The 21833-nt window shown below is 45.9% G+C and overlaps 2 protein-coding genes across 5 annotated transcripts in view; one reads left to right on the top strand and one right to left on the bottom strand.

The window, feature by feature from the left end:
• RFC2 (replication factor C subunit 2) overlaps nucleotides 1-21833 on the bottom strand; it is a 210729-nt gene that overhangs the window by 57893 nt on the left and 131003 nt on the right. The window lies entirely within an intron of this gene.
• Nucleotides 1-21833, top strand: part of CLIP2 (CAP-Gly domain containing linker protein 2) — a 99111-nt gene that overhangs the window by 44391 nt on the left and 32887 nt on the right. For all 4 annotated transcript variants that reach the window (XR_008508764.1, XM_036394974.2, XM_036394975.2 and 1 more), the window contains exons 3-4: nucleotides 10499-11037; nucleotides 20182-20306. Coding sequence is in view for 3 of the 4 variants with exons in the window: in XM_036394974.2 (XP_036250867.1) it covers nucleotides 10499-11037; nucleotides 20182-20306 (664 nt within the window). In the remaining variant the exon portion in view is untranslated. The remainder of the gene's footprint in view (nucleotides 1-10498; nucleotides 11038-20181; nucleotides 20307-21833) is intronic.

Here is a 21833-nt window from a genome sequence, read left to right as displayed (position 1 = left end):
ATGGCTGGAGTGAGTGCTGTGCCCACAGGCAGTGTGTGCCAAAGCTGGAGTCAAACTAGACTCTCTCCTGGCATTTAGCTTCTCTTTCCCATGGGTTGTTAGAGGTACAGTGAATCTGCTTGTGCTTGGCTGCTCAGGTTATGCCCTGTGAGTAAATACCCTGAGTTAGGCACACACAGCAACTTCTCCTGCATCTTGTTCCCAGTACAGGGACACCCTAAACTGGCTCCAGTCTAATCAGAAAGTAATAATTGGCTTCCAGCCAAAGCCAGGCTCTTTTTTGGTGCCTTCTCGTCTCCCTTTGACTGAGACTGAGCTAATGCTGTCATTTCTGAATGACTAAGGCAGTGTCACTCTGTGTGCACCTGCTTGAGCAGTGCACTGCTTGGCTGCTCCTCTCAGTTGGTGCTGCAGGAATGGTCCCAGAGTCCATCCAAGTGGGTTTTGTGTGGGAATGATGCCTGAGAAAAATTCCAATACGTAAAAAGGCTGTGAAATTTCAAACCCCTGCTGCTCAATTAGTTCTTCTGGTGGGGGGGAAAGCACTGTGCTTTACTTGGCTGCTCTTTACAGTGTTTGGTGCTCAAGAAAAAATTCTCCAGTTCAGAACAGTCCCAAGACTGCTGTTCTCTCTCTGTGCTAGTGCCAGTGTTCTGCCTGGGAAATCGTTTATAAATGTCTTATTAAAGACCTGGGTCTGCCTCCTTTTCTTTCTTTCTGTCATCGGATCAGCTCAGTGAGAGCAGCTGTCCTCACTTCCATCACAGCAGCCCCAAACCACACTTGTGCCTTGCAGATTCCCACAGCCAAAGAACAGCAGACAGCTGTGCACGTGTGTGTGCTGGGCTTTGTGGGCATGGGGGTTCAGGCTGAGCTCCTCCTCGAGCTTCTCCATGCTTCTTTGAAAAGAAAAGACTCCAAGAAATCAGCTTTGTGCTAGTTTTGTGGAGAAGTGAACACAGGGTGAGACTGCAGCTGAGGTGAGTGTGAGCTGGGCATTCCCTGGGCTGCTGGAAGGAAGCTCCCTGTGCAGGGCAGGAGCCTTTCCTGTGAGTATCCCCTCCCCAGCTGCTGTTTTTATTCTCAAGGTCATCTCATAGGTTACCCTGGGCTGCTTTCTAATGCTCCTTTCTGCCCCTAAGTCTTTCATTACTTGCAGCGGTCAGTGGGAGGTAACCCAGTTTGGCTGTGGGGCTGCTGGGACAAAACTTAGTGAGGCTTTAGAGCTAAGGGCTTGCTTGAATAGAAAACTGTATTTTCTTGTCAGAATAAGTTATGGTGAATAACTTATGGTGAATAATTTCTTCTAGGTGGAATATTCTATAGTTGAAGTGATTTTATTGTTTGTTTAAGGAAGAATGGAAACTGTTGTTTTGTAATATACCCTTTAACATACTAACCTGGTGTTTATTCAATTCTAGTTTTGCCAATGTGTCTGTATGTTATTTCTAGAGATGAGGGGTGGCACATGCTGAGGAGGAAGATATGGGTGCTCCAGTCTTTGTTAAACTTGCAAAGCTGTTAAAGTTGTGGGATTTTTGTTTTCATTATTTCTGGTGAAAACAGGGTGCTTCTCCAGACGTGTGATATATAGACCCTGTTTTAAGGCTGAAAAATGTTAACTAGAGTATTGAAAAGTGACTGTTGAAAGAATATGGTTTTAAAAATAATAATTATGTAAAAATTAAGGCTGCAATTTTGAGATGAATAGATCCATCCATATGTTGCAATGTAATTATCCCTCAGTGAAAGAAACCCTGTGCATTTTCTACCAGTCACTTGCCTCCGTTGTACTGCCAAAACCAATCTGCTTTGCATATTTTGTTGAATACCATTGTTTATTTGAAAAAAAACACCACAAACCTTTAAATCCTCACACATAAATATATAGCTTTGCTGTTGTTTCTTTTCAGAATTATAGTGGATTTGATCTAGCATAGCTGGTAACTCCCCCAGCTCCTCCATCTCTAGCAGGCACCAGGAATGTGCCTCCTGCCAGTGGCAGAGCAGATTTTGTGCCAGTCAGCATCTTGAATGAGACCTTTATAGGAAAGCCTTTGTTTGGGGTGTCTGAGTGAGGCTCACTGCCCTCCCCAGCTGCCTCTTGGGAGGCAAATATTTGTCTCAATGGGCAACCCTTCCATTCAGTGCAAGACATCTCTGCAGTGGTCCTTACTGGGTTTTGCTGCTCATTCATAATTCTCATTCTTACTGTCTTCCTCCTCATTGCAGTTTTATTTCTGGATGTGGCTCCTCCCTTCAGAGGAGCTAAACACAGGGATGCTGAAGGTGTATCAGGTATTAATATCCACACCATGGGGTTATTCCTGGGAGCAGCAGTAGATTTCCAGGGTGCCAGATGCAGAGCTTGCCTCTGTGCCAGATCTTGGCCCCAACTTTTCAGCTTTGAACTTGCAGAGCTTTCAGCTCCTGTTCCAGTCAGCCATAAATCTCTGGGGCTCCTTCCTCCCACAGTGTGCTGCCAGGCAGTTGGCTCTTGTCTGCACAGTGTTGCTTTTTCTCACAGGTACCTCTCTCTTCCCTCTCTGTTTCTGCCTCATCCTGCAGTGTGAAAGGGCTGTGATAAATCCTGCAGAAAACAGCTGCTGTGCTTTATAACTGGAATTTCCGTGTGGCAATGGGCTGGCTTTCACCTGACTGCCAACAGCATCATGTTTATGTAATCCAGGTTGCTTTGAGAAGCTCAAATCCCCATGTGGTAACCTAGAAATTCCATGTGGCAAGGGCTCAGCAGTGAGAGCTGTGGAGGCAGCAGGCACCAGCCCTTCTCCCACAGGAGTCTGTGCCTGTGTGGCTGCTGCTGCTGCTGCTGCTGCCAAGGGAAGAATCCCTGAGCCCTGCACAGGTGGCAGCTCCTGGAGGTGCAGCAGGTTGTGCATCCTCCTCTCTTGCCCAGTAGACAAGCTGCTGTAGGTGGTGGGGAGCAGGTGCTCTGCACTGCCCTCCTCTGAGGGGAAGCTCTGATGAGCTCTGTTCTCCCTCAGTGAAGTTCTGCAGGGCTGTGCTTGGAGATGAAATGGAACTGCAGAGCCAGAGAAGCTCACAGTAACAGCAGTGTAAAGGATGAGTAAAACCCACTGCACCAGGAGCTGACAGCTTTGTGGCTGCAGGGACAAGACCAGGCTGTCCTCCAGCCCACAGTGGAGGGTGGTTGTGGTGGTTCCAGTTGTGGGTTTTTCTGGGCCTCGATTGAAGGCACTTGAGACAGTAGTTCATGTTCAGACTCAGGTGTTTATTATTTCTTATCTGTCTCACTACTGTGAGTGTGGCAGCTTTTCATTAGAAGGCACAAAATGGCCAACAATCTCGTGCTACAAGGTCTTTTAAGACTAAACTATCCAATTAAGAACTGACACCTAGATTATTTTCCCTTTTAACCCAATAACTGATCCCAAAGAGCTGAAATGCAGACTTTTCTGCCCAATCACAAAATGCCACCCAAACCCATGAAGAAGAAGGAAGAAGAAGCCCAGGCTGACACCCTGTGCCCTCCATCTTGCTTCCATCCACAACACACTAAAAATCCCAAAACCTCAATTTCTCACCAAGTGATACACCTACACCACTCTCTACAATCTATTTCACACTTTTGTGGATTCTCGTTTATTTTGAAGTCTGGGAAACTTTCTCCATGAAGGAGGGTCAAAGTCAGTGCTGCCCTGTGGGTCAGGACACCCCAGAGCAGACAGAGAAACATTCCCAGTGCCCTGGGTTTCCAGGGGTGGTGGGCTGTTGGATGGAGTATTATCATCCACCACAGCTCTTTGGTGCTCTGAGCAGGGACAGTGTCTGAGTGTCATCCCCAGCTGAGCAGGGAGCCAGGCTGCCCCAGTGCTCCAAGCTCTGCATGATCCCTGTGGCAGTAAAACCAGACCTTATTCCTTTGAGCTGGCACCCCTGTGGCCAGCAGTAGGGTTTTCCAAGTGACAAAATCTTGGCTTCAAATGGGCATTACAGTCCCCTGGTCTCAGGACTGTCCTGAAGCCCTGCCCGGGCTGGGAGGAGCAGAGCTGGTACCAAAAGGGTTTGTTTTTTTTGACCAGTCTGGTTGCAAGGCTGCACTTTGAGATGCTCACAGACTGCACAACTTGCTACCCCATCACAGGTCAGTGGCATCTACAGCAGGGGCCACTGACAGGAGGGTGAAGTGTCTTCAGTCTCGTGCCAGTGGCAGCTCTGCCAGGCTGGGGCACTTTTGGTGCTGGATGAGAAGTTTATTGATTTACCATGGAGAGGGAACACAGCTGGGATTGGGTGGGTAGCTCTGTGCTGCATGTCTTGTGATGTGGTGATGTTTGAGGGTAAAAACCCCTGAAAATTAAAATAGAAAAGGAAAAAGACCTCTTTTAGGGGCACTGTAAAGCTCTTCTGTAAATGTAGTGTTTGTGCTTATTTCTCCCTCCTTCCTGACATGAGACACTACTCTGGAATCTCTCTTCTTTATTTTCTTTGGTTGTGGTTTTAGTTTTTTGTTTTTGCTGTTTTGTTGCTTTTTTGTTTGGTTGGTTGGGGTTTTTTGTGTGTGTGGTTTTGTGTTGGTTTTTTTGTTGTTGTTGTTGAGTTTTTGGGTTTTTTTGTTGTAATTTTTTCTTTCCTCTTTCTTTTAAATCTAGTGTGCCTCCATTTCATCAATTAACTGCTTGTCTCCTGATTCCCATGGCAACACAACAGGCTGTTGCATTTCTGAGTCCTTTGGCAGTGGTGGTGCCTGGCATGTGGTGCTGGGGAGCAGCCAGGCCACAAAAGGGTTCTGCAGGGAGTAGGAAATCCATGGGCAGCACTCACTGAGCACTGCCTCTCACACTGAACTGCTCTTCCCTTCCTCTCCCTCCTCCCCTTTACATACAAGTTTCCTTTCCCCTTTGTTTCAGTTGCCTGGTGTTAAGAAATGAGCAACTGGAGTGCTGTGGGAGGTCGAAGGATGTGCAGGGAGTGAGGGGATGGATGGGTTCAGTGGATGTGACTGGAACACAGCACCAGGCATCCCTGAGCATGTCAGGGATCCTGCAGGGAAAGGATTCCTGCTGCTGCAGCAGAGCAAGTGCTCTCTTCCTCCCACTTCAGTTTCCAGGGCTTTCTTGAGGGAGGGGGGGGATTTCTTGCTTCTATACTATACAAAGCTTCTGTTCACTCCTTCCTGCAGCAGTTTCCAAGAGCTGGAAGAATCCATGCCCTTTTTGCAGAAGTCCTTGTGCTTCAAGGGATTTTGGACACATGGCTTTCATTGACACGGTAACAAAAGCCCTGTGAACAGGCTGAGACTTCAGTTAAACTTTTAACCTCTCCAGCTCTTGGCTGGTGGGAATTTGACTCCTGAAGTAGTGGTGCCCTGTCAGTGTGGGTCCCTAAAACTGGTGGGATGCAGGAAGAGCTCTAAGCACCAGGTTTGCCACAGTGGTGGCTGATGTGCAGGCTTTGTGAAAGGGAAAGCAGAGATTTGGAGCTGGGTAAGATGTGCATGCAGTGGATGCTCTGTGTGACTTTGATTTACAAGTTGTTGCTCAGCCCTGGAAGCTGTGACCTACAGGAAGCCCATTTAATCCAGAAAGAATGAGGCAGCTAATGAACACAATGGGGCTGTAAAGTTGGGAAGCCTGAGTGCAGGAGATCCTGCTCACTGCTTGTTGTGTCCTGGAGCCTGGTCCCAGTGAGAGGAGGAGGGCAGCTGCTGCTGTGGAAGTCCTGCTAGCAGGTGAGGTCTGTTCTGGACAGAGCAGCACAGGGAGATCCTCTTGGATGGAGCAGGAAGAGCATTCCTCACCACAGGCTTCCAGGTGAGCTGCTGAGCTGGAGCCCCAGTAGTGACCTTCAGAGTTCCTGTGGGTTCTTGGTTGGCATCAGCAGGAACTGCCAGGGCTGGAGTAGAAAGAACCCAGTTTGTTCTGTTGGATGTGTTTCTCTTGTGTAACTCTTCTCAATTTCATACCTGAGATCTGTACCCTTGGTTTGCTGTTTCTTGGAACTTTTTTCCTAGTGAGTTTTTTGGAACTTGTTTGCATTTATGTGGGAGTCTGCCTAGAACAAGAAGGCTTTTCTTCTTCAAAACAGCAAATCCAAGTGACATAGACCAACAGACCTCTCTTTAGGTGCCTGTAGGCTGGAAATCTCAGGACCCTTTCATGGCAATCCTCTTGGGTGGCTTTCCCTTCAGCTCTAAGAGGTACCTGGAGAGTGGCAGTGCCAATGTCAGCTCTCTGAGAGCAGTGCCACCACCTGCTCTCACTTTTGGGCTGTCCTAAGGTACTCATGGGATTGAAGTCAAGTTACTCATTGCTCCATTTGCCTTCTGAAAGGTCGGTGACAAGATACCTACCTGGGAGGATCAGAGCTTAGACTGCTTGGGATGCTGTCTGGCCATCTAGCTAGTGGGTTAGTAAAAGCCAAGAGAAATGAGTTCAGCTTGATCATGGTTACTCTGAAAACCTGCTGCACCAAAGCCCATTAGCTGCTCTGTGGTTATTATTTCATATGTGGGTAATGAAAGCCATGTAAAACACAAGTTTCTACACTGTGGCCATAATAAACAAGGTGAACCTTCAGGCACTTCCTTATTTACATCCTGTGCTTTTGAATAATTCACCTCATGCTCAAGAATAATGATGTTTCTGCCTGCACTGCTCAGGAGCCTGGGACAAGATTGTTTCCCCGAGATGTAATTACTGTAGTTCAGCATACCTGCCTATCAGACAGGCTCCTAAAATTAACAAGAATGTGTAAAGTTCCACTAAAATTTTGGCTTTTGGGGGAGGACAGTGCTGTACCAGGAATCCAATGAACTGTTCTTTATTTTTTTGCTGGTCCAAGTCAGTTTTGAAGGTGTTTGCTCTTGCAGTGAAATACGGTGAGTCTAAATGCAATTTTAAATCCTGCTGCATTGTTTGTTCAGCCTTGGGCAGCCTTCCTGCCTTTCTTTGCTTGAGCTTTGCTGCTGATGGGTTTGCTTATCCCAGCCACATTGCAGAGGTGCTTGTGAGAGTCAGTGTGACCTGTACCTTGACCACTAACTGACACCTGAAATCAAGAGCTGTGCTGAAACTCAGGCTCAGTAAGTCTAGAAAAACAGTTTTGGTCTCTTCTCAGTATAGTAGCAGAGCCCCCCAGATTTTATGTGCTTATAGTTCCCTGTACAGGAGGTTGAGTTTGGCTGTCCTTGACGTGGTGGGTATGTGTGCACAGACATGTCAGTGGCACAATCTTTGTGTGTTAGGGTGCTCTGCCAAGCACAAAACCAAGGTGTAAGTTGTGTTTCTAATTTAATTTATTCTCCTACCCATCACAGACCTTCTTGGTGATAAACCCCTGTAGCAGGAGTTGGTTATTTAACTTAGAGCCTTCTTAAAATGTTACTTGCTAATCTGACTGCTTTACTATCTTGTGCTATTAAGCACTGAAATCACAAAGTGGCCTTATTTTCTGCCTGTGATTGTTTTTATAGTTCAGATGGATGGAGCCCTGTTTCCTCCACACTTCTTTTTATTTAAAGTCTTCTGTAAAGATCAAAAGCTCTAAGCATCCTTAGAGCTTTGGGTTTAAGATTTTTAAGGTGAAACTGGTTCTTGGATGTAATGCTGCCCATCTGATGGAACTCATCTTGGTGTACTGTCCTACAAAATTGAGAGTGACACAAGCTTAAATGCCAGAAATTTGCCCAAAAGCCCCCAAAACTTCTTGATGAACACATGAGGCTGAGGAAACTTTCCAAGGCAAGGGTCCAGAAGCCAGGAGAAGGCTCTCCCTGGGGGCTGGCTGAGCTCTGCTGGGAGCTCCATGGTCTCTGTTGCCACCAACATTTTCAGCTGGGAACAGTATTCACACAGCCAGGGACAATGTTTACTGTCCTTCCTGTGCCCATCATGGGATTTTTCTGAACATTCCCCATGTGTTATGTTCCTTTTGGCTGATCATCTCAAAAGCTGTTCCAGCCCAGTGAGATGGTTGGAGATACTTCTGTTTGTGAGAGGAGTTTGTACAATCACCCCTTAATTGCTGGTCTCCTCTTGTTCAGACAAGGCTCAGACCAGGCAGAGGTACTGCTTCCAGGGGCCCCAAACTGGTGGCCATAGAAATTTGTCAAGTGTTGACTCTGGAGTCTAATAACCCAAATGTCAAAATTGATCCCTCATAACACACATGATTTAGCAGTGTCTCAGTTTGGAAAGACAGGAGTCTGCTAAGGAAGGCAGGAGCCTCCCCTGAAATGGAGAATGTAAACCCTCCCCACCCCTCCCAGTTGCTATAAATTTTGAATTAAGGGACTCTCAGGCAAAAAAATATGGGAGCAGGAAATAACATTTCTTTAATAGGGAAGAAAATAAAAGGATAAAATAAACAATGCAGTGCACTAGAACAACACTGCCAGAGTCAGAACCCAACCTGACACCCTGTGGGTCAGGCTGTTGGCAGCAGTGCCATTGGAATTGTGGCTCAGCCCTCCTGCAGTGTCAGGGCTGGTTCTGCTGGAGCAGGGATCCTGGAGAAAGGTGCAGTCTCTTCCTCTGAAGATCCAGTGGAAGAAGAGGCAGCTGCTGTTCCTCTGGGGAATCCAGTGCAGAAGCTGTGCTGGTGTTCCAGAATCTCCAGATTATATCCAGGCAGGAATGCTTGGCTCCTCCCTCTGGGCTCACATCTCCCAGTGGGATGCTGTAGTTCTTATCAGCCATGCAGTGACATTCAATGGCCTCTTATCAGCAGGTGTCCCCCCAGAGGGAGGAGTGGGTGTAGAAGAGATAAGGCAAAATGCCCACTTAACAGAAGACAGCTGCCATAGAGATGGTAATAGAATACATCTTGCCTTGCAATCTGGAACAAGCAGAAACTAAGTTCTTCATGCTATTTCCCTGGTGCTCTTTTCTTTCCTCTTTCCTAGACCTCTAGCAAAGCTTTGAAGTATCTTGCTTTGAGAGCTTTTATGTTTTTCATTCTTTCTAGGAGCTGAGCCTGATCTGTCAGGCCCATTACTTGTGGAAGAGCTGTAGAAGTGTTGTGGACTGAGCCACAGTGATGGCTGAGGCTGAACAAGTTTCACAGTTCATTACACATAAGCAATCAAGTTTGGCTTGTCTCTGCAGCTGCTCAGGGTGTCCTCTGCCAGCCTTCTCTGGTAGCAAATAAAAATTTTCTCCTGGCTGTGATTGAGAGTTTTCTGATTGGTGGCACCCAGAAACTTCAGCTGAAAGTTGGGCTGAAGAGTCTGGGGAGCTTTCATTGAGCACAGGATATGTTGCACCAAGCCTCCTGCAAACACCCCCTATACCAGCTGTGTGGGAGAGCCACACTTGGCACCTCAGGGCTGTTGAGAGCTGAGGATGGCTGAAGGTCCATGGTATGTGACTTGCTGAATCTTATTTTAAAAGCTTATTTCCTCAGTTTCTGATGTGGTTTCTTCTAGGGCTTTACTCAGCCTCCCTCTTTAACCCTCAGAGGGTTTTAATGAAGTTTTAATGAAGTTCTCATATCCTTGTCGTTTGTTGCCTGGGGCCCAGGCTGAAAGCCCAAAGTTTGTGATAGGAGGGTTTGACAATGGGGTCAGCAAGAGTTGGGTCACTGCTGTCTCATTTGCTTGGGTTGACTCTGTTCCCATTCAGGCACCTGTCACATGTGTAAGAGTCTTCTTTTGTATTATGGAGAGTTTGGCCAATCAAAATTCTGCTGGGGAGTGTGAGCAGAGCACTGAATACCAGCATCACCTGCACTTCTCCTTCCCCAGGCAGCAGAGAATTGCTGGAAGGCTGGTGCTGGAAAAAAGGCACTCTTTATTGCCAGTTGTTAGAGTTCCAAGCATATTGTGTGACCCTGCAGGGCTGTGCATGAAGGTTTGTAGATGATTCCTGTTTAGAAAGATGGTGTTAATATTGAACATAGCCCAGGTGTCTGCTTGCTGTTGCATTTGCTCCAGCAAAGGTTACAGCAGCAGCGGGGAAAAATGGGGAATTTGTGGAGGCCACTGTGTGGTCCCACAGGAGCTGTTAATGGGACACACAATGGAGTTCCCATAGTGCCAAGTACTGAAACATCAGTATCTCACACTTTTTTTTAATTTTAATATATATATTTTGATTTCTTTTTTGGAGTAAAAGGATGACTTTGGCTTCTTACTGCAAAGCAGCAGTTCATTGGGCTCCCTTTGGTCCTTAAGCACTTAGCACCACTCCTGTGCTTTTGAGCTTATCCACACTCTGGGGCTGTGAGGGGGCTGAGGTACTGTAAAGGGGATGAAAACATGGGGTCATTTCTTTATGTTCTGTGTGAGACCTGCAGAAACTGGGCAGCAGATGGAGGATCTGTGCAGATTTACACTGAAGAAGGTGTGTAAGTAATGGCATCACTCAGGTTTAATCCTCTCAGGGTGTACACCTACAATCTAAGTTGTTGTCCCAGATGTTTTCTTTCCGTTAATGCTTTTTTCTGTGTTTTGACTTTCTTCTAGGACTTGTAGGACTTCTCCTTATACCAAAACATCTTTTCCCTTGATCCACAGGCTCACCTTTACACAAGCAGGGCACCACATCCACTGCCAGCACCGAGAAGTCAGCTTCGAAGGTTGCCGAGGTGGGCGATGATTTCCTGGGAGACTTCGTGGTGGGCGAACGCGTCTGGGTGAACGGAGTGAAGCCAGGAGTGATCCAGTACCTCGGGGAAACGCAGTTTGCTCCGGGCCAGTGGGCAGGGGTTGTTCTGGATGACCCGGTGGGTAAGAATGACGGCTCCGTGGGAGGAGTGCGCTACTTCGAGTGCCAGCCGCTGCAGGGCATCTTCACGCGACCGTCCAAGCTGACGCGGCAGCCGGTGGCCGAGGGCTCAGGGAGTGACGCGCCCTCCGTGGACTCCCTGACGGCTCAGAACTTGTCCCTGCACTCAGGGACGGCCACGCCGCCTCTGTCCACGCGCGTGATCCCGCTGCGGGAGAGCGTCCTCAACAGCGCCATGAAGACGGGCAACGAGTCCGGGTCCAACCTGTCGGACAGCGGCTCGGTGAAAAAGGGGGAGAAGGATCTGCGCCTCGGGGATCGTGTGCTGGTGAGTTGGCTGTGGGCTATCGGTGTGGAAACAGAGGGAACCAGCTCACATCCCAGGCAGCACACCAAGAACTCAGTTTTACAACTCACTTTAAAAGTTTTTTTCACCAATTGTGGAAACTCAGAGCACCGGGGGTGTTTCTCTGTCTGCTCTGGGGTGCTCTGACCCCCAGGGGAGCACTGACTTTTGTGGTGGTGTTCACAGGGGTCCCAGGAAGAGATGAGGATCTGACTCCATGTTTCAGAAGGCTAATTTATTATTTTATGATATAGATATTATACTAAAACTATACTAAAAGAATAGAAGAAAGGATTTCATCACAAGGCTTGAACAGAATAGAAAGGAATGATAACAAAATCCTGTGACTGACCAGAGAGAGAGACAGCTGGACTGTGATTGGCCATTAATTAGAAACAACCACATGAGACCAATCACAGATCCACCTGTTGTATTCCACAGCAGCAGATAATCATTGTTTACATTTTGTTCCTGAGGCTTCTCAGGATGAAAAATCCTAAGGAAAGGATTTTTCATAAAATGTGTCTGTGACAGACTTTGACCCTCATTCATGAAGAAAGTTCCCTAAATTCCAGAATAGACTAGAATCCACTAGGGTGTGAATTAGATTGTAGAGAGTAGTGTAGGTGCATGACTCAGGTGGAAATTTAGGTTGAGTGTGGTACAGCAGCCACACATGGGGCAAAGTGAACCTGAGAATCTGCTCTCTTTTGATGAGTTTGTTTGCTCCCATTTTCTCCTTTACCTTGTGGGGGGAGTGTACAGGTGAGAACTTATGATTGTACAAGCAGCAGCCATAGAAGGCACACTATGGTAAACCTGGCTCTGTTCTTTCTGAAGCAGGCAAGCAATGGAATGATGTTCTCCAGACTTGTTTTACCCCTTTCTTCTCCTGACCATAAGTTCTCTGAGACAGGGCCTGTTCCCTGAACACTCAGCTCACCTCAGTGGGGCCCACCCAGAGCGAATTTTGGCATAGCCACAGAATAAAAAATGGGAGCATCTCTCCCCTGGGCTTCTGTTGAGTTGTGTTTTGGGAATGGTTTGGGTTTTTAATTTTTTTTTAATGAGGGTGCATCCTTAAAAGCCTGCCCTCCCTGCCTGCTAATTTATCCCCCTCAGATGTTACTAGATGAAGTTTGTGCTGTGACTTGTTAGTGTAATAAATAGCTCCAAAAGAGTGAGCCTGGAATAAGCCTAGTGTCTCCCTGGTTCTAGCAGGAATGCTCAGCATACAGAAACATGAGGAATTGTTTGCACACAGTCATAGAGATCCAGGAAAAGAACAGATAATAACAAGAAGAGATAATTTGCTGTTATGGTTCATTCACATCTGCTTGGCTTGGCAGCTTTTATTTTCCTTATGGGAGGAGTCAGTTAATCATGTTGGGTATTGGAATACATAAACAGTAATTCTGAATTAACCTGAGATGTCTCAAATTCCTTGAGCCAATCTTCGCTCATCTCTATGGATTGGTACAGTTTTAGTTGTCTTTATTACTCCTAGTGTTTCCTTTTCTGAAAGAGTATCTTTTTATCTGAGAGTGGCTTTTAGATGCATGGGATCCACCAAAGGCTTTTCAAATGAGGGAGGACATGCTTTCAGTGAGTGCTTGTGATGGAGCACGAGGTTGCAAGAGACCCTTCCAGGTCAGCCAGATGGACACCTGGCTCTCTGCAGTCAGGCTATTTCCTGATGCTGCCTTTCTTTAACTTCATTAAAGTCCATTATAGCTTGAAGACATTTTTGCTTTTCAGTTACTTTGTTCCAAGACCCTCTGTGACTCTCCAGCAGTTGCAGAAAGTGACTTTCAGCTTTCCATTAGAAGCTTTCCATTAGAAGAGTTAGATATTATTTGCCTTTGGCACTAGGACTTTTTCCCAGAGATGTAAAAATTGCATTAAAGAGAGGAAAAATCCACCCTAATGTTGTAGAACTCATCTCTTGAGGTCTGGCAAATAAATGTGGGACAATTAACCTTTGCTTTGGTGACAGCTGAGCTTCCTGAAATGGGATAATTGCTGAAGTTCTGTTAATGTGAGGCTGGTTTATTGCCTTTCTGTAGGGAAAGAAGGGCTGGAAACAGCAGTGGAGCATTTTCTGCCTGGGAGGAATTTCTGCTTGGTTTTTTGCCTAAGAAAATGTATTTTGCATTCTTTGTGGAGAGGCCTTCTTAGCAACTGAAATCATTCCCCTTTAGATGCCATTGCTTTCTGAAGAAGTGGGACAAGTAGGTGGTTTTATTATATGTCAGCCTAAATAAAAAAAAAAATAAACTAAAAAGATTCCTCTTAGAGTAGGTACTCTGCCCTTCAGCCATGCTTGTATTTCCTAACTGGAATTGTGCAGTTCAGCATTGAAATAGAGTGATAAATGAAGCTGTTTAAGGGCCAGGGTATATCCATCCCAGTGGCTGGTTCAGTTGCTGAGGGGTATTGCCCCAGATACCTTCTGGATGGATGCTAGATTTGTGATTTTGCTGGAACTTGCAGGTCTCCAAAGCCTCTGCAAATGCTGGAACAGCAACATTTACAGGGAGAGTCAGTGAAGCAGCACTGAAGCTGAGCCTGGGCAGGGCTGTGTGGAGCCTGCCTGGGCTGCTGGAAATGGATCCAGGCCTTCCCCCTGAGCCTGTGTTTTTAATCATCTTGTCTGTCTGCTGCAAACTGCTTTTGCCTGCAGTGTGCTGAAGCTCCTGGCAAATGATGGGAAGCACTCATGAATGAACAAATCAAGTTCTTTCTTCAGTATTCACCCCCCACCTGTCCCTGCCACAGCCCTGCTCAGCCAGCCTGGGGCTGCAGAAAGCATTGAACGTCCTGAGTGAGAAATAATTTCCTGAGAAGCTCCCTGGGCAGGAGAATTGCAGCCTAAGCCCTTCTCCTTGGGCAGAGACAACTCACTGCTCTGCTGCCAAAATCCCTGAGCTGTTTCAGTGCCTGAGACTGAAGCCTCGCTGCTGGAAAGGTGTGCAAGGTGGCATGAAGTGTGAAAAACACCAATCACCTGGTTTTAAAATTTTAAAAGTTTAATAGTAATAAAATGGTTATAAAAAGAGTAATAAAATTACAGTAATAATAATTTGGACAATTAGGATTAGGACAATATGAGACAATAAAAACAAAGAGTTAGGGACAGTCCTGGTACCTCTTTCTGGGCAAAATAAGCCCGGAAAAGGACCCACATTTAACCCTTAAAAACAACAGCCTGTTGCATATTCATACATCTCATACATGGGGCATAAATTCCATTCAGACAAAGGATTCAGTCTGGTCAGTGTCAACTTCTTCCTCTGAATCCTGACATTGTCTTCAGTGCTGAGCAAGGTGGGAAGAACTTGATAAGTGAGCAATAAATTCTCTTTCTCTGAAAGATTTAGGTGTCCTTTGGCTGCTATCTCAGTGAGAATACCTCATTCCTCTCTTTAAAAAAAAGTATCTTACATAGCATAGTTTGTATTCTAACATTATGTTATAACCTAAAACTATATTTAACACACTACTTAAGAAAATTAATACAGCATAACTTTCTAACATAACACATATAATATTAATTTCAATATTTTCTAAAAGCCAATCATAAAATACACCTTTTTCACATGAAGGAAGGATTCCTGCTCTTTATTCTCCTGGTTAAGCTCTCCCAGCTTGTGAAGTCCTAGAGGTGCAGCAATGCTCCTTTCTCAGACAGTCACCAGGCATATTCCCTTATTGCTAACCAGGCAGAGAAGAAGGAAGGATCTCATTCTGTATTTCTATCAAGGCAGGATTCTCAGTGTTCCACTGCCTGCTTAGAGCTCCAGCAATTGCTGTGTCATGGCTAAAGAGTGCAGCAGAATGGCAGTGTGGGATGATGGATCTCTGTCCCTGTGGAAGCTCGTGACAGGCAATGGGAAGTGCAGTGTTCCAGCTGTTTGCAGGATTCTGGAGATAAGAAAACATCTGGGACTCCTGGTCAGAGCTCTTTGCTCGCTGTATGGGATTGTTGCTGGAAATGGGCTTTTTACAGGAGTGTGTAGTGTCAGGATGAGGGGGAATGGCTTCAGACAGAGTAGGGTTAACTTTGATAGTAGGAAATATTCTTCCTGGTGAGGGTGGTGAGACCCTGGCACAGGCTTTCCAGGAAAGCTGCAGCTGCCCCATCCCTGGAAGTGTTCAGGACAAGGTTGGACAGGGCTTGGAGCAACCTGAGATAGTGGAAGGTGTCCCTGCCATGGCAGGGGTGGAACAAGATGAACTTTAAGGTCCCTTCTAACCTAAACCATCCTGTTTCTATGCAGTGAAACAAAGAGGGAAATAAATAGCCCAAAACAACTGCCCTGCCCTGCTGCCACATTAACCCTTAGAGGCTCTTTGTGCACACCCTCCTAACCATTCATTTGGGCTGAGCCACTGCCTGGCCCTTGTCTGCTTGTGCAGTATCTGTAGTTAAATGGGAGCTGTAAGTGGAGTGTGGTGGAGCAAACTGTGTTAATAACAGGGGCAGACCTGGCACTGGAGCCAGCCCCAGGAGGAGATGCTGTAATTCCAGGCTTTCCTCTTACACCACCTCCCTAGGATATTATTTTCTCCCTGGTGCCTGACAGATAAATGCACAGAAATGTCTTGCATCAGCAGTGCTGTCAGACTCATTGCTGTGCAGTGCTGACTTGTGCTGTGGGGATGGGTAGGCACAAAGATCAGTGGTTGGATGAAAAGAAACTACAAAAATTCCTGTCGCATCACATAGGGAGGGCTGGCCTGTAATTCCTGACTGTCTGTTTCTCCCCTTACCTTAAAAGCCAGTTCTGGCATTCTCAGATGACATGGTATTTATTCAATCAGATAAAGCTGCTGATGGCTAGATTGCACACGGAGGTAAAGCTGTATTTACAGATAAACCTGACCACAAGCCAGCTCTCCACCTTTCACCAGCTGCTGAATGCTGGCCCTGGCTGTAGCTGGGACACAGCCCCAGTATGTGATGGCCACTTTTACCCCCTTGCATTATTTCAGGGGGTCTGTAGTAGCTGGATCCTCATCCTGTGCCTTTGCCAAAAGCACCCTCTGTAAATCAAGCATTATTGTAGAGTGATTTTCAATGCTTGGGAGAGCTAAACTGTGTATAATGGGAAATCACAGCTCCTGCCTTTCTCAGCTTGGGTGGAAATAGGATTCTTTAGTGGGTGGATGAGTATGGGGAGGGGGAAATAAACCCAGCCATTCATCCCCAAGGAAAGGATGGTTGCTCCAGTTTATAGGCTGGGTCGAGCCTGCAGGCACAGCTCTAATCAGAACAAGCCTCATTTGTCCAGTAAAGGTGATTACCAAGTTCTTGTTGGCATCACCCAGTAGCAGAGTGGAATAAGCTGATGTGCTGCACATAGAAAGTACTCGAAGGTCCTCAGAGTGTGAAGCCAGTGTCCTGTGTGTGCTCTTTTCCCCCACCCCCTTCCTTCCTCTTCCCAGAGGAGAGCAGCAGGAGTCTCAGGGCTCTGCTGAGCCTGTCCCCAGCACAGGACATGGGAACTCTACAGAGGAGGTTTGTCCCTGTGCTGGGCACTTTGTGTTCCCACCTCACCCTCTGCTCAGCAGCTCTGTCTTGTGGAAACACTTTGAAAATCAATTTAAATGGGTAAATTAGAATGTTAAACAGAAAGGACAGTGTTATCTCTGGATTTCTGCACGGGAATATGATCAAGCAGGTGTCTCAGCCATTGCTGACCCCCGAGTGTGTGTGACATGGTTGGGGACAGTCCTGATGGCCTGAAAGGCACAGAGGATTTTATTTTTCTCTTCTTCCTGAGCAGGATTGCAAGCAGAGCAATGCCCAGAGGCCATAGGGTGAGGGCAGCTCCCAAGAGGTTCTTGCTTAGAGCAGGAAACTGCTGTGGGATGAGCAGGGCCATGAGGAGCAGGGAGCAGACACAGGCTGGAGGGGGTGTCACTCTCAGCAGCCACACTGAGTGAGATCTGTCCTGCTGCTCATCTGGTAAATAGTTTAAATGATAATTTAGCTCTGTTGAAGCCAGTGTCAGGAAGGATTAGCATCATTGTCTTTCCAGCCCTGGGATACTGATCTGCATCCCATTTTGTCCATTTGATGGGATAAGCACAGTAAAATGTGATGTCAATGATACTACAATCAGCAGGGAAGGTGTGTGGACATCCTTCCATGACTGCATGGTGCTGCTCTGACTCACCAGTAGATACAGACCTGCTGAATATTCTCTAAATATCCTTGCCTTCATTTTGTTGTGAAGGTCAAGCCCTAGACTGTCTCTTGGAACTACTGGGGATGTTTCATTGGGGAAGGGATGAACTAACTCAAGCTGTGTGCTGCAGCCTCCCAGGACCTGAGGTTGGACCCAGACTTCAGAACTGTGCTGTTTAGTCCATAAAGGTGCAGTTATTTTTAGTCTAGGAAAACTCCTTTTTCCTTTACATAAGCAATTTTTTAGGGATTTAGAGTTGGTAAATCTAACATTGCTACTCTAAAATACACAAACCCAGAGTTTTCTGCATTCAGCTCTCACTGTTTTCTGTAGGAAAATAACACTGTGTTGATACCTTTTAATGTTAAATTTAATATTAAGAAAATGAATAACTGCAAGTCATTTGGGATGAAGCTGCAAATTTGATTTTAAACTTATTTTTAAGCTTTCTTCCTTGAATTTAGGCTAGAAAGGTTTAGATCATATGCTGATTTACTCTAAGTATGAACCTTTAGAACCACCCTCCTCCTCTTCTATCTTCCTTTTCTCAGCCCAAGTGTCTAAGTGGGAGTGTTTAGAGCAGAGGCAGCTCTTGCTCAGTGCCACAGACTCTCAAGCATGATCAAAACACAGCTCCCTGACTTGCCCTCCTTGAGTCTCCTCAGCAAGCTGCAAACTTTAAGAACCTAAAGTGTAAATTCAGGAGAAAAAGGTGTGATTTATTCTTATTTCTGCATGGTGGGGGAAGAAACCTGTGCTGGAGGATGCCTGGCAGTGAGCTGAGCCCCACTCCCATGCAGTTTGTCAGCACTGTTGCTGTAGGAAGTGAAGATAAAAGTGGAACACCTCTATTTTGAGCAGTTTCTACATCCTGGGAGCAAGCTGAGGAGCAGGGAATGCTTTCCTGGATCTGCTGTGCTCTTGCTGTCATGTCCCAGTATTGCCCAGAACTGTTGGAAAACCTGGCAGTGCAGGTCATGGCTCTTCAGGCAAGGCAGGTATGAGCCGTGCCTGCAGGGCTTCAACTCCTTTGTGGCCTCACAAGTAACTTGGTGTAATTAGTTGACACCTTGAAATAAGTTTTAATTATATTTACTCTGATATCTTCTAGGCAGGCAGTCCCAAAATCACTTTGCAGTTATTGGAAAGACAACTTAAGTGCTGGGAGAACTTGGTGTGAGAGCTATTCAATATTGTTCCCATTTTTTGGAACTTCCAGAAAGAGCTGTTTTTAGCTGCATTATGCTTGGTTGTTGTTGTTGTTTTTCCCAAAACAACTATAAAAGCAATGACATTTTATATTTGGTAAAATATAAGATGTTATTGCTTTTATAACAATTAGATAGAACTCAGTGTGAGACCTATCTGCTGATTTCATCAGATCTGAAAAAGAAAATACAGATGTCTTGTCCCTCTGTCTAAATACCTGTGCCAGCTTCAGTCCCCTTGTGTCAGTGGAAGTGTGGCAGCAGCTCTCTGACCAACACACAACTGTCCCAGGCATTGTGCTGGAAAAAGGCTGTGAAAAGATCAGAGAAAAGAATTAGAAACAATTCTTAGCTTGGTGCACCTGTTGATGTGAACACATGGAATGTGTTATTATTTACCAAAATTTGTTTACCAAAAGGTGGTTTCTTAATTAGTGATAGTGTTTTGATTAAAGGACCAATCAAGCCCAGTTGTATCATAACTGTCTATAAAAACAATGGGTTTCTTAATAAAAACAGAGATTGATCAGCCTTCTGTGAATCATAAATGTTACAGTAGCCTCTTTGAGCTAGGTCTCATAAGCTTTGGAGGTCTATAACACACCCAAGATAGCTCAGCTACTCTTGGAGGCATAAAAATCAGCAGGATGGCTTCTGTTGCAGTGTTGGAAACAAAAAGGTTTAATAAAAGGCAAAATAACAAACAGAGAAAAACCGAGCCAGGTGCAAGAGGTTCTTACTCCTGGTAAAACACCTCACAAAAGCAATTTATTTCTTTGTTCACTTTTTTCTACTAAATTGCTCAGGTGGGGCTTTTTGGCTTCTGTCCAATTAGCTATCCTTAAGTTTGAGGTGAAGTCCCCTGGGCCTATGCGGTTGCTTTTTCACCTAATTGAGGAGAGAAACTTCTGGGCTTCTTTCCTTTTTAAGAGGATAAAGAATAGTTTTGTCACTCTGCCAACAGAAAGCACACTCCTATACAGAAAGTCTATAATAATTATTACCCAACTGGGGGGCCTGTTACTATGACAGTGCTGCCATCTCTAATCCTCTTATCTCTGAACATCTTATCTAAACTCTTCTCTCTGAACATCCTCTCTCTGGCTGGTCGGTGGCACAAAGACAGGAGTGGTGCTCCTCACGTTGGGCGCCAGTTAAAAATGCGGTGTTACAGGGGCTGGTGCTGCTGCCTGTCCCCAGCAAGCCCCTCCTGTCCAAAGGCAGGGCTGAGTTGACATTCAGGTAATGCAGTCAAACCTCCACTCAACACTCGCTGCAGCTGGCTCAGCAATAGAGGCAGGAAAGGCTCTTTTGCAAGGTTTTATTCCAGCAGAGTAACACAGTCACCAAAGGACAAACCTGGGAAAAGAGAAAACCCACGTGGAGCAGGCAGCTTATAAAGGGGAAGGGATGGGGGGCAGAGCTAAGGGCTGGGCAGAGGGGCCTGGCCACCAGGGGTAGGGGGGTGGCCACCAGGGGTACCAAGTCAGTGACAGGGGAAGGAGAAACCCAAGGAAGTTGTGACACCAAGTCCATGGGGAGACTGTTTTTCCCTTTGGGAGGGATGTCTCTGTGGTAAGTAGTTAATGTTTCCAGGGCTGAGGGCTTGGGGATTGACCAAGGGAGGAGAGTTCATGGGATGCTACAAGTGCTGCCATCTCTAAACCTCTTCTCTCTAAACATCTTCTCTAAACCCCTTCTCTCTGAACATCTTCTCTCTGCAGGTCGGCGGCACGAAGACAGGAGTGGTGCGCTACGTGGGAGAGACAGACTTTGCCAAAGGAGAGTGGTGTGGAGTGGAGCTGGATGAGCCCCTGGGCAAGAACGATGGGGCAGTTGCTGGCACAAGGTACTGGGTGCTCTGAACCCCTGCACAGCTCCCGGGGTGTCTGGGGGGCAAATGCCATCAGCCCCAGGAGGAGAGTTGGGATTTTTCTTTGAGTTAAGTCTTACGAGCTCTTAGAGGAACCTGTCAGACTTGAGATGGCTCAGCTACTTGGAATGGCATAAAATTACTAGGATGGCTTCTGAGATAGTGCTGGAAACAGAAAACTTTTAATAAAAGGTAAAATAACAAAGATCTTACAGAGAAAAACTGAGCTAGGGGCAAGAGGTTCTTGCTCTTGCTAAAAACACTCTACAAAAGCAATTATTTCTTTTGTTCTCTTCTTCTTCTACTTAGGGGGGACTTTGTGTCTTCTGTCTAATTAGGTAGCCTTAGGTTTGAGGTGAAGTCTCAAAGGTCTTATGAGGTGTCCTTTTTACCAAATTGAGGAGAGAAACTTCTGGGCTTTTTATCTTTTTTTTTTTTAAGGAGACAAAGGATAATTTGATCACTCTGTCAACATTCATACAGAGAGTTAGGGCTGTGCTTGGTTGGATGTTGTGGGCTGGGAGGAAGAGTCTAATTTTGAGTCTTTTAGGTTTTTTGATAGCCTTGCAGGGAGATCAATACAAACCTCATCACTGGGCCATTTTAAAGCAGGATCAGATAACTTCTGTAAGGAGGAACCTGAATGGCTTCAGGAAACAGGAGAAAGTAGGGAGAGAAGATAACTTACAGTGGGATTTAATTTTTGCAAGAAACTGATTCTGTTGATTGTATTAGCTCTGCTTTCTACCACACATTCCTGTCATAAACTTTCTTCTTGTGCTATGTCACCCTGTCAGTACTGCAAAAGACAAAGATTTTACTTTCTTTTCTTCTCACTTAATGTTTTATTCTGTTTTTTCTGGGAACAAATTTCCAGAGAACTGAAAGAACAGTTGGTGGTTGTTTTCTGTCCCTGTACTAATTCTGTAGTGGGATAGGTGTCTGCTGATTGATCTTACCACCTCTGGCTCCCTAGGCACCTCCACTCTTTTATTTTCCAAAAAAGCCCTTGTTAGTATCTATAAAACGAGGCAGAGACATCTCACAGGCTTGCTGGGAAGCTCTTTCTGTTCTTGTGGAATTTAGTTGTGGAATGACCCAGGCCTTGGATCTTGAGCTTGGTGGTGTTCAAATCTGAATTATACAGCAGCTCTGACCATGCTTCAAATACAGGTGCAACTGATTCCTTGTCCTACACAAGTTCCTTAAGTGGGAAATACTGTTGGTTTCTTGGAGCTTCTGAAGGCAGTCTGCCTTTAGAGGCGAGATTTATCTTTCACAGAATTAACTAGGTTGGGAAAGACCTTTGATATCATCAAGTCTAACCCAAAACTTTGAAACTGAGGAGCTAAGAGTTCCTGCCTTGTTAGATCTCAGGTTCTGGAATAAAGGTTTCTTATGTTGGGTCAGCTTTTTGTCCAGCAGCCATGTGCTTTCATTTAAATTAGGAGAAAAGCTGTCTTGTTCAATGTCAGGGCAAGAAAGCAGTAAGTGGTTGGCAGC

Source organism: Molothrus ater, chromosome 21 (assembly GCF_012460135.2).
Source record: "Molothrus ater isolate BHLD 08-10-18 breed brown headed cowbird chromosome 21, BPBGC_Mater_1.1, whole genome shotgun sequence".
Classification (NCBI taxonomy): domain Eukaryota; kingdom Metazoa; phylum Chordata; class Aves; order Passeriformes; family Icteridae; genus Molothrus; species Molothrus ater.
This window is presented reverse-complemented; position numbering and strand designations above follow the sequence as displayed.